The 12482-nt window shown below is 43.3% G+C and overlaps 1 protein-coding gene across 3 annotated transcripts in view; it reads right to left on the bottom strand.

Annotated features, from left to right (window-relative positions):
* The window catches only part of cpt1a2b (carnitine palmitoyltransferase 1A2b), a 55252-nt gene that overhangs the window by 25172 nt on the left and 17598 nt on the right, over window positions 1–12482 (bottom strand). For all 3 annotated transcript variants that reach the window (XM_053676895.1, XM_053676889.1, XM_053676906.1), the window contains 4 exons: window positions 10863–11058; window positions 8853–9041; window positions 3875–3980; window positions 439–555 (listed from right to left, as the gene is read on the bottom strand). In XM_053676895.1, the coding sequence (XP_053532870.1) occupies window positions 439–555; window positions 3875–3980; window positions 8853–9041; window positions 10863–11058 (608 nt within the window). The remainder of the gene's footprint in view (window positions 1–438; window positions 556–3874; window positions 3981–8852; window positions 9042–10862; window positions 11059–12482) is intronic.

The following is a 12482-nucleotide window of genomic DNA, read 5'->3' as shown; positions in this document are numbered from 1 at the left end:
TTATTATTATTATTATTATTATTTAATAATTTTTGTATTAAATACAGTGGTGTGTGTATTAAGTTCATCAGTAAAATAAACAGTGATGCAGTGGAGATTTTATCATTTTTATATATTTACTACAGCTCCGATGTACAGAAATTATTAAACAGAGTTTTGATGTGGTGTTGCATAAAAGGCTGAGTACATTAACCTATTGTGTGTGTGTGTGTGTGTGTGTGTGTGTGTGTGTGTGTGTGTGTGTGTGTGTGTGTGTGTGTGTGTCTGTGCGTGTGTGTTTGCACTTTAGCACTTTATCTTTGGTTCTTTCCGGTGTAAAACCCCAGAGCTCACAGAAATGTGAGACCATGACAATAGAAAGTTGTGGTTGGCTGCACAAACACATGTGTGTGTACGTGTGTGTGTACTTGTGTGTGTGTGTGTGTGTGTGTGTCTAACCTCTGGTGGTATGTCCCAGCTGAGGCGTTGAGGAGGAGGTAGAGAGCGCTGCACTTCACCTCGACAGTTTCCATCTGTGTCATAACCTAACTGAAAAGCATCCGTGGCCAGAGTGAACTGAGAGAGAGACAGAGAGAGACAGACAGATCAATACTCTTATTACACACACACACACACACACACACACACACACTCAAAATAGTTCACTGCTGGCTTAAACAGACTTTTAAAGACCTCTCCACCTGTCCAACACCTTTCCAGTCTTGGTTTCTAGAGGAAGTCATCACCCACTTCACCCCAGATTCTAATTAATAATACATTTTTGGCGAGTTCCCGCCCACCAGCCGGAGAGCACGGGCTATTTATCTGTTTAAACTCCCAGCCACTGACTCCAGTGCCATCAATCTCCAGGAGATAGAGCAAACACTTCTGTTGTGCCACTCAGGAACCCAGACGGACTTCAGAGGGCTTTCAGGAAATACTGTATCACAGATTCAGAGTGCAGTGTTCCACAGAACAGAGACTAGACACTAACCAGTGGGAGATTTATGAACAGGCTCGAAAATGTTGTTTGGTTTCAAAAATCCCAGACAGCACTCGCTCACACAAACAAACAAATGTTCTTTTTGGAGAGCGGTGGTTTTCTCCTTGCAGTCCTGCCACGCACACCGTTGTTGTTCAGTGTTCTCCTGATGGTGCACTCATCAACATTAACATTATCCAATGTGAGAGAGGACTTTAGCTGGTCAGAAGTTCCCCTGGGTTCCTCTGTGACCTCGTGGACTATTACACATCTTGCTCTTGGACTGATCTTTGTTGGTCTCCACTCCTGTGGAGGGGAACGATGGTGTTGAACTTCCTCCATTTGTACACGATCTGTCTGACTGTGGATGGGTGGAGTCCAAACTCTTTCCAGAGGTTTTGTGACCTTTTCCATCCTGATGAGCTTCAACAACAAATTCTCCTGATCATCATCCCATTGACTGAAAACTCCTGACTCTAATCTCACTTTCAGATTAACTGATAATCCTAGAGGTGCACATACTTTTACCCTCACAGATATGTAATATTGGATAATTTTCCTCAATAAATAAATAACCAAGTATAATATTTTTGTCTCATTAGTTTCATTGGGTTCTCTTTAACTACTTTTAGGACTCTGATGATAAAATGATGAAAAAATCTGATGATGTTTTAGATCATATTTATACAGAAATGTAGAACATTATAAAGGTTTCAGAAACTTTCAAGAGGGTTCCTGCAGATTCCTCATAATGAAACTCCAGGACTTTCAAGCACTATTTTTTTTGTTTTCAAGGACTATACAAGCGGTCTCCATGCATCCATTTTCTGTACCACATATCCTACACAGGGTCGTGGGGATCCTGGAGCCTAACCCTGGGGACTCAGGGTACGAGGGAGGGAGATGCCCTGGACGGGGTGCCAGTACCTCACAGGGCAGAATCACACACACCTTCACACACCCATTCATACAATACAGACAATTTAGAGATGCCAATCAGCCTACAACACATGTGGGGAGGAAACCAGAGTACCCGGAGGAAACCCCGAAGCACAGGGAGAACAGACAAGCTCCACCCACACACAGCGGCAGCAGGAATCGAACCGCCAACCCTGGAGGTGTGAGGTGTTAACCACTAAGCCACCGTGCCCCACACAAGAGAAAATAAATGAATGATAATAATAATAAAAACACAAAAATTTTTACATGGTGCTTTCTCTCCCACAAGATCAGATTGTGAGCGTGTAAAAGGGCATGTTTCATGCACGCGTACTGAGTTCTTTGAAGAAAGCATTTAGAGCGAAAGAAAGTAAATTTTGCAATAAAAAGGTTGATCTGAATGTGTGCAGAGTTTTACTTATGCAAAGTTTCACTTGCTTGCTCCTGCGCATCTGCGCTTCAAATCCCATTACTTACACTAATGGGCAGTTCAGTAAGAACCACGACTGCAGTGGAGGAAACACTGGAACGGGATGTAACAGCGCGATTAGCGAGAGACGAGACCTCGCGCTCGGGCGGCGGTACTGACCGATCTCTTCTGTGAGAGGTTGCCGAGGTTTCCGTTATGGTTCCATCGGGAGATCTGAACACGCTGATTCTCTGATGTGATGTTTAACACAGAGATTTGAGGTGGGTAGGAACCGTTCCCAATTTAGGATTAGTAACCATACTGCACTATTGTACGTACAGACACACACACACACACACACACACACGTACACAAACATACAGACACACACACACACACACACACACACTCAGAGATGAAGATGAGAGGGTTTCATGCCCTTCACATACGCCAGTGTAGCGGACTGCTGCTGTAGTCCACGGCGGAAACACAAAGACACTCACAGTGGAAACACACACAAAAGAACATGTGGGACGAGCAAAGCTGTCCGACCAAAGTGTAGTCCCCCCTCCCTTAACCCCAAGACACACACACACACACACACACACACACACACACACATTCCGTATATACAGTGCCCTTCACTAATATTGGGACCCTTGGTAAAAAAATTGTGAAAAATTGTCTTTATTGTTTAAGCTTTTGATCTTTTGTTCAAAAAATTCACTAAAATACTCAAAATTTTACTCCAATAAAATACATACCACAACAGAGGTTTATAAAAAAATATCTTTGTTAAATATAGGTGTGCAACAATTATTGGCACCCTATTAGTCAACACTTTGTGCTGCCAAAATAATTGAATTCAGTTTATTTGTATAGCGGTTTTAACAACGGATATCGTCCCAAAGCAGCTTTACAGAAAATAACAGATCCCTTATGTATTCTCCAACATCATCAGCCATTACAGGAGAAATCTCAGAGCTGAGAACATTCCTCCATACAGAGTCTCTCCAGATCCTTCACGTTTCGAGCTCCACGCTGGTGGACTCTCCTCTTCAGTCCACCACACAGGTTTATTATGGGGGTTCAGGTCAGGGGACGGGGATGGCCATGGCACTGATTTTGTGGTCAGTAAACCATTTTTATTTACATTTACACCATTTTTAAATGATATTGTGACTCTTTGGCACCTGTCTTCTGCACTACCGGTTATATCAGACACTTCCACACTAACACTGTGTACTGTTCAGCACTACACTGTCCCTTACCGTACCCACTGTCCTGTTTGAGTAGTACTGTACTGTCCTGTGGTGTTTGCACGTCTGCACGTGCACGTTCTGTAGAAACGTGTAGGATTTATTTAATTCTGTATTGTCTCACGTGGTTAGTGTGTAGTTTCATGTAGCAGCATGCTCCTAGAGGAACGTTATTTCATTTCACTGTGTACTGTAGCAGCTGTACATGGCTGAAATGACAATAAAGCCACTTGAACTCATGTGTGTCTGTGTGTTGTGTAACATAATGTGTGTGTTGTGTGTTTAAGGTATTCTCTGTTCTCTCACCTCCCATAAATGAGCCACAGTAGGCGCATCAGCCCAGGAGTGTTCAGCATTCAGACCCGTCTTCCCATTTCTAAAAATCACCACAGAGAAGGACTTATCGAACCATCTGTGAGAGAGAGAGAGAGAGAGAGAGAGAGCGGGGGATTGAGTTTATTCTCACTGGGTCCTGTTGCTATGGTAACAGTAAAGGTAAATGTATTCAGAGTGTCATAAAGAGTTGTATTCTACATGTTTTGTAATATGTTGGAGGAGGAATGGAGGAGAAAGCTGCTCAGCTTTTATTTTTCAGGGTATTTACATCCAGTTCGGGTGAACAGTGTAGGAGTTACAGCACTGTGTATGTGTGGCCCCTGCCCTTTTTAAGGGGTCGAAAGTAATTGGACAAACGAATCATCATCATTCTTAATGTTTGGCTGTAAATCATTTGGTCAATTTTCATTCATATCAATACTTAATGAATACAACTATTTAGACTCAGGCTCCAGACGTCCTTAATGCCTTCCTATTTCATGTTTGTGAAATAAAGGGTCTTTTCACGCGGACACACGAAGAAGAGACTCACACGACATGACCTTCTACATGCTTATATTCAGTTTAAAGGACTGATGGACAGACACATTATTGTCATACACATTTAATTCATTCCAGTTCAGATGGGCGTTGGGGCGTGACGATGTTATACAACCACAACAGCAGCCTGATTGTGAGAAACCTCTAATTCTGAGTCTAACACAGTCCTGTGAAAAAGTATTTGCCCCTGTTTTCCAGTATCTCTCATAATAAATAGTTTTAGATCTTCACATGAAATACAACAATAACAAAGGCGACCTGAATAAACACAATAGTTTTTTTATTGAAGCAAAACAATGTTATCCAACACCTATCACTCATGTGAAAAACTAATTGCCCCCTTAAACTTAAAATCTGTTTGTGCCACTTTTATCAGCAATAACTGCAACCAAACTCTTCAGATAGCTGGAGATCAGTCTTTCACAGCGCTATGGTGGAATCCTGGCCCACTCTTCTTTGAAGAACTGCTTTAGTTCAGCCACATCTAAGGGTTTTCGAGCATGAACTGTCCGTTTAAGGTCCTGCCAATTGGTTCAAGTCAGGCCTTTGACTAGGCCGCTCCAAAACTTTAATTTAGCTTGAGTTTCAACTTACGGACTGAAGACCGGACATTCTCCTTTAGGATTTTCTGGTAGAGAGCAGAATTCATGTTTCCCTCAATTACTGCAAGTTGTCCATAATGGATATGACCATTTTCCATTTGGAGATAACGGCTCTCACTGTGGTTCTTTGGAGTCCCAGCTTTGTAACCCTTCCCAGACTGATGTAGATCACCTTCTTCTTCCTCATCATTTCTGGAGTTTCTTTCAGCTTTACCGTAGTGTGTTACTGGGTAAGATCTTTTAACCAACTCCATGCTGCTGAGAAAGTTCTATGTAAGTGTAGATGTGATTGATCAGGGTTTGCAGTAATCAGATCTGGTTGTGTCTCCTCCAGCTGAACCCCATTATCAATGCAGTGTCAAAGATGTGGGGAATTAGTAACTAAGGGGGCAAATACATTTTCACACAGGCCCAGATGGTATTGGAGAACTTTTCTGCTTCAATAAAAAAACATCATTATCATTTATAAACTGTATTGTGAGTTTGTTCAGGTCGTCTTGGTTTTATCTTAGATTTAGTTTTAATTTCTGAAATAATTGACTATGAGATCTACACAAACACAGAACACACACCACTGTATATTCTCTGTGACACACAGCCTCTCTGTCTCTTACATTCCCTTCATTATTATCCTGTAAATGAGTGTTATTTTCCACCATGACTGCATGGCCACACTGCGTTATAAATATAATACCAGGATGCTTAGTCACTCGTTCTCCGTTGTTAGTAAGAGTAATATTTATTTGTGCATATATTATACGTGTATATGAGCTCTCTGATGCAGAAGATTGCAGCGTGAGACACGGCATCCCGACTCTAGAGAGGGTTAGTGAGAGCCCTCACCGAGCCCATACAATCATTATATAGCAGGGAGGATGTAAAACCAGACAGTTTTATAACTAACTCTGTAGATAATAATATAATAATATAAGAATATCAAATCAACGATCAAGAACGTTTTACTCGCCTTACAGAAAGTCATCAAAACTATTTTGACAGGTCTAGGTCAGATGTCATCAACAATTATCATAATTATAATCAATTACAATTATCTAAATTATCATCAATTATATAAAAAAAAAGCCTTTGTTTCCATTACACACACACACACACACACACACACACACACACACACACACACACACCTGTATCTTCCTAAAGTGATATCCCCGCCCCTCCATCTTTTTAAAACATATTTCTAAATAGACTTTGTGTATTTTTTCTGGCTTGTGAGGGCGAACTGCTTTAAAATGTTTAATTTGGACAAAAAGTCTTTATCATAAAACTTGCCCCGGGTGTTTTCACTGTTTGCAGGACTGCCAGACCGATCCAACTCGAGACTGGGCTCGTTTGGTGTCGCTAGTCAAGTGGAGGCACAGCTAAGCGATCACTCTATGTGTTTAACTGCTACAAAGCCACGTAAAGTTCATTATCTGTCCTTGTGCTCAGATCACGTTCACAAACTCACACAGACATTTACACACTTTCCTGCATCAGAGGATGTTAGTGTTTCAGCTTCAACACCTTTATTTATATATATATATATATATATCTGTGTGTGTGTGTGTGTATGAATGTGTGTATGTGTGTGTGTGTGTGTATGTGTGTGTGTGTATGAATGTGTGTATGTGTGTGTGTGTGTATGTGTGTATGTGTATGAATGTGTGTATGTGTGTGTGTGTGTGTGTATGTATGTGTGTATGTGTGTGTGTATGTGTGTGTGTATGAATGTGTGTATGTGTGTGTATGTGTGTATGTGTGTGTGTATGTGTGTGTGTGTGTGTGTGTGTGTGTGTGTGTATGTATGTGTGTATGTGTATGTGTGTGTATGTGTGTGTGTGTATGAATGTGTGTATGTGTGTGTGTGTGTGTGTGTGTGTGTGTGTATGTATGTGTGTATGTGTGTGTGTGTATGTATGTGTGTATGTGTGTGTGTATGTGTGTGTGTATGTGTGTGTATATATATATATTGTGGCGCCAGGCCGGCAGCCGGCGCACAGGAAACAAAGATCGCTCCTCCCGCGACTGCCACAGTGGCGCAGAAGAGACAGTTCCGCTTCAGCGCCACCAAATGTTTTGGACATCCAGAGAGCATGCGGCGCGGCGCGGCATGGCGCGGCGGGGGTGGGGCGAGGGGAGAGTATAAAAGGCCGATATTCCACTCGCAGAAAGAGAGAAGTATCTCTGAGCATTTGTGCAGATCTCTGGCGTGTTTTATGCAGTTTTGCCGTCGCGTATCTGTTTGCTAATCGCTGTTGTGTGTTTTTTTGGGTTTCAGGTGACTCCGACGCGAGTGACGGCTCCGCCCCGCCTGCTTGGCTGTAACTGCCGACGGCTGAGACCCTCACCGCCCGAAAACCCTTCAACCCACACACACCCACACATCACACTATTCTCCTTGATAGATTAGAAAATGTTGTTGCATTAAGGGAACAGTCCTCTCCTGTCTCAGGTCTTATTAGAGGTCTTATATTCGAAGATGTAAATGGTGACTTCTCTATGCATACTGAGGTAAAGTTCTATTTCTACTAGGCCTAACCCTAGGCCCACGTGTAGCTAGAAGTAATCTTTCTGATCTCACAGTAACTCTGGATGGTCTTTCTGCTCCATCATGTGCAGCAGTAAAAGACCTTGGAGTGATTATTGACTCCTGTCTATCATCTGATACTCATGTAGATAATATTACTAGGATAGTCTTCTTTCATCTCAGAAATATTTCTAAAATAAGAAATATAATGTCACTACATGATGCAGAAATATTAGTTCATGCTTTCGTCACCTCTAGATTAGATTACTGTAATGCCTTACTGTCTGGATGTTCCAGTAGGAGCATAAACAAACTCCAGTTAGTCCAGAATGCAGCTGCTAGAGTCCTAACTAGAACTACAACCCTTCTGGTTGGAGTTCTCATCAGTTGGAGTCACATGCTGCTGCTGAGGATGTCCCACATGGTGCAGACTAAAGATCACTGAGATTACTGAGGACGGTTCCACTTAAACACCATAAAGATGCTCTGGACCTCAGTTCATAGGAACAGTTATGCTATGATAGCATTAGCACTTCAATTAGCATAAACAGTTCTGCACTCGAGTCTCCATCAGTGAACAGTGGAGAAGTTCAACACAACAGACTTCCTGTGGAAACTGTGATGAATTTCCTGCTTACACAACTGCACTATTTCAGCAGGTAGTATTAGCACATTTACAGAAGGGGTGTATTTATTTATAATCGCACTATCCGGTGTCACCCAGATGAGGACGGGTTTCCTTCTGAGTCCGGTTCCTCTCGAGGTTTCTTCCTCATATCGTCTCAGGGAGTTTTTCCTCACCCCGTCACCTCTGGGTGCTCATTAGAGATAAATTCATACGTTTATAACCTAAATCCTGAGTGTATATATTTCTGTAACGCTGCTCCGGGACAATGTCCACTGTTAAACACGCTGCACACACAACACAGTAAATGATTCGATTCAGTTCGATTACATGGCTAATACGCTAAACAATGTATATATGATGTGCTGTTATAAATATGCAGTTTATTATTTTACTGTAGGGAAAACAGGTACAGAGGCCACGCCTCTTTTAATGAGACCGACAGGTACAGAGGCCACGCCTCTTTTAACTAGACCGACAGGTACAGAGGCCACACCTCTTTTAACTAGACCGACAGGTACAGAGGCCACACCTCTTTTAACTAGACCGACAGGTACAGAGGCCACACCTCTTTTAACGATACTGACAGGTACAGAGGCCACACCTCCTTCACTGAGATTGTGGTGTGTGCATGTGTGTGTGTATTTTTCTCACCGGTCATAGCACTTGCCGTGCAGGACAGATTTAGCGTAGCGGTCCAGGTTCCCTGCCGGATCATCGCCCTTCATCCCCTCCTCTTCATCATCCAGAGTGACGAAGAACGCCGCTTTCTCAATGCAGTCCAGAGAACGTTTATTTACCCCTGAGCTAAAGTACTGCTTCCTCGCACGGGCCCAGGGAACCCTGCACAAACACACACACACACACACACACACACACACACACACAGAACACTCTCAGAAGTAAATCACACACAATCTCATGTTTCACATGCTGGTATAAAGGCAATGAAAGATAAAGAAGTGTGTGAGTCGTCATGGTGGCGTTTTTCTGTGTTTGGTATTTTCTGGGTGTGAACCTTGACAACACTGTTCTGTGATAATAACACTGTCCGGTGGTTTCCTGCTCTAACGACTCCTCATTAAAAACAGGTTCGGGAGGTGTAAGAGCAGGAAATCACCAAACTGCCCGGAGCAGATCAGAAATCTGCAGGTCAGCTTCATCACACACTCTGCAGCAACACCAGGTCGATTCCAGGAAGTGCAGCAGCCGGAGGGAGGCAGACTGAATACTGTTCAAAACTATAGAGACGTGACGAGAGACGTGACGAGAGACATGACGAGAGACATAATGAGAGATGTAATGAGAGACGTGATGAGAGACGTGACGAGAGAACTGCACTTCCTCCTCCACTGTGAAATATACGAACACAAAAGAAATTAGAAGCGAAATTCCACATTTCTGCCAATTAACAGATGAAGAGCAACTGCAGATTATTCTAGGAGACGGACACACGGACGCTTTCACTGTGAAATGCACAGCAGAACGTCACAGACTGAGGGACAGAGAGACCCTGAAAGTCCTGAGCTCTATATTTAGTTAACTCCTAGATTAATTCTTTCTGTTTTTCAGTTTACTGATTATTATTCTGTTTACATTAAATTATTTGATTTTTTGTTTATTTTCTGTAAATGTTATGTAATTGTTTGTGTGTGTGAGTGTGTGTGTTGTATAAGCACTGTTAAAACCTGTGACCTGTAAAATTTATACCAATAAAGCGTTGTTGAATTGAATAGATAATGTAAAGGCGCCCCCTTGTGGAGAGTTAAAAACGTGCGAGAGCTCAGTCTCCTACTCGCAGAAATTCTTGTTGGTTTTAATTATACTCCAGTTGGACCTCATTCTTCTGGATGTGTTTACATCACATGTAGGTAACTGACTGTGTGAGAAATAAAACTAATAAAATTACATTTCAACATTCAGATGTGAGGAAATAGCAGTGCTTAAACACTCCGAGTGCACAAGTTACACTCGCTCGTCTTCAGTCAGCACTTTATCCTGCTCAACATGGTCCAAGGTTCCTATGAAAACTGGGTGTGAGGCAGGAAAACACCCTGAATGTATTCCAGTACAGAGCACTATGTACACACACACACACACATATACACAAACAACACATATACAAATACACACACACACACACACACACACACACACACACACACACACACACACATATATACATACACAGACATATACACAAACACACATATACATACACACTCAGACATATACACAAACACACATACACACACACACACACACACAGACATATACACAAACACACACATACATACACATACACACAGACATATACACAAACACACATACACACACACACACACAGACATATACACAAACACACATATACATACACATACACACAGACATATACACAAACACACATATACACACACACACACACACACACACACACACACACAGACATATACACAAACACACATATACATACACACACACACACACATATACACACATATACACACACACACACATACACACACACACACACACACACACATATATACATACACACACACACACACGTTTGTATGTATGTATGTATGTATGTATGTGTGTGTGTGTGTGTTTGTGTGTGTTTGTGTGTGTGTGTGTGTGTTTGTGTGTTTGTGTGTGTGTAACCTGTTTCCGGCGGTCAGTGCTCCCAGTTTCTCCTCCCCCGGTACAGGTGTCGTCGGATCGTCCAGGATTTTCTGGATCTGATGTTGGATCTCTCGGGGAGAGAGGAGACGGCCGGCAGAGTAAACCCACAGCCTGAAATAGCGCCCCCTGTGGTACACTGCCACAAACTCACTGTCCTGCCAGTGCTGCAGTGTGTCTGAGGGAGAGAGAGAGATTTATTCTTTTATTTTAAAATGCTCATTTAGGGGACAGTGTGAAACCATCATTCATTTTCACCAAGCTTTCACAGTGTGTGTGTGTGTGTGTGTGTGTGTGTGTGTGTGTGTGTGTGTGTGTGTTAAAGGTTAAAGGCTAAGGTTAAAGGTGCTATATAAGTGCAGACTAGAGCTGCAAAAACTGATTGATAAAATCGATAATAATCGATTATGAAAATAATCGTTATTTGCAGTCCTAGTGTTTACCATAAACAAAACAAACACGCTTTTGAAGTAAGGAAGACAGTTCCCATCATGCATTGCTATAGAGGTCGCTTTGTTAGTCTGTCGAGTCGGATTGCTTTCTCACCACAAGCGAATCTCTCCAGAGAGGTGGACTCGGCCCGACTGTTCTGGTGCGAATCTGAGCGTGACTGCCGTGTTCATATGCGTCTAAACGAACCGAACCATGGGAGAAAACGCACCAGGTTCCGAAAGAAATGCTCGAAACGAGCCAGGTGTGAAAACACACGTACATTTATAGCAACTGGGCAGACGTCCTTATCCAGAGTGATATCATCACTGGAAAAGTGATGTCACAGTCAGTGACTCAGCTGTTCAGACATCTGGGGAACATTCGAGCAGTGTGTAATACGTGCTGTAGGGTCCAGTTTTGTAGGCAAACATCTACCCTAGATGAAGAACCGTTAATAGAAGGACAGGTGATTGTCCACTCTTGACCCCAAGGTTAGGTGCGTTGACAGACGGAGAGATCTGATCAACAGATCTCCAGTTTGCTGGGATTGAGTTTCAGCTGATGAGCTGCCCTCCAACGTGAGATATCTGTTCAACATGCCGAGTCCTTCACAGACAGCTCCTGTACGTGAGAAACCTTCACACAGGCCAAGAGTCTTTCCCACGGGACTGATGCGACATTTCACCCTTCTGCAGAAAAACTCTTCATATATAAAACCCGTGGAGCCCTGCAGCGCTGACGTGATTCTCTGGAGAGAAGGAGAGGAAGGAGAGGAGGAGAGGGGGAGAGAAGGAGAGGAGGAGGAGAGGAGGAGAGGGGGAGAGAAGGAGAGAAGGAGAGGAGGAGAGGGGGAGAGAAGGAGAGAAGGAGAGGGGGAGAGAAGGAGAGAAGGAGAGGAGGAGAGGGGGAGAGAAGGAGAGAAGGAGAGGAGGAGAGGGGGAGAGAAGGAGAGAAGGAGAGGAAGGAGAGGAGGAGAGGAGGAGAGGAGGAGAGGGGGAGAGAAGGAGAGGGGGAGAGAAGGAGAGGAGGAGAGGAGAGGGGGAGAGAAGGAGAGAAGGAGAGGAGGAGAGGGGGAGAGAAGGAGAGAAGGAGAGGAGGAGAGGGGGAGAGGAGAGGGGGAGAGGAGAGGGGGAGAGGAGAGAGGAGAGGAGGAGAGGAGAGAGGAGAGGA

This window comes from Ictalurus punctatus, chromosome 2, assembly GCF_001660625.3.
Source record: "Ictalurus punctatus breed USDA103 chromosome 2, Coco_2.0, whole genome shotgun sequence".
NCBI lineage: Eukaryota > Metazoa > Chordata > Actinopteri > Siluriformes > Ictaluridae > Ictalurus > Ictalurus punctatus.
The sequence above is the reverse complement of the archived record's forward strand: the minus strand, read 5'-3'. Positions and strand labels throughout refer to the sequence as shown.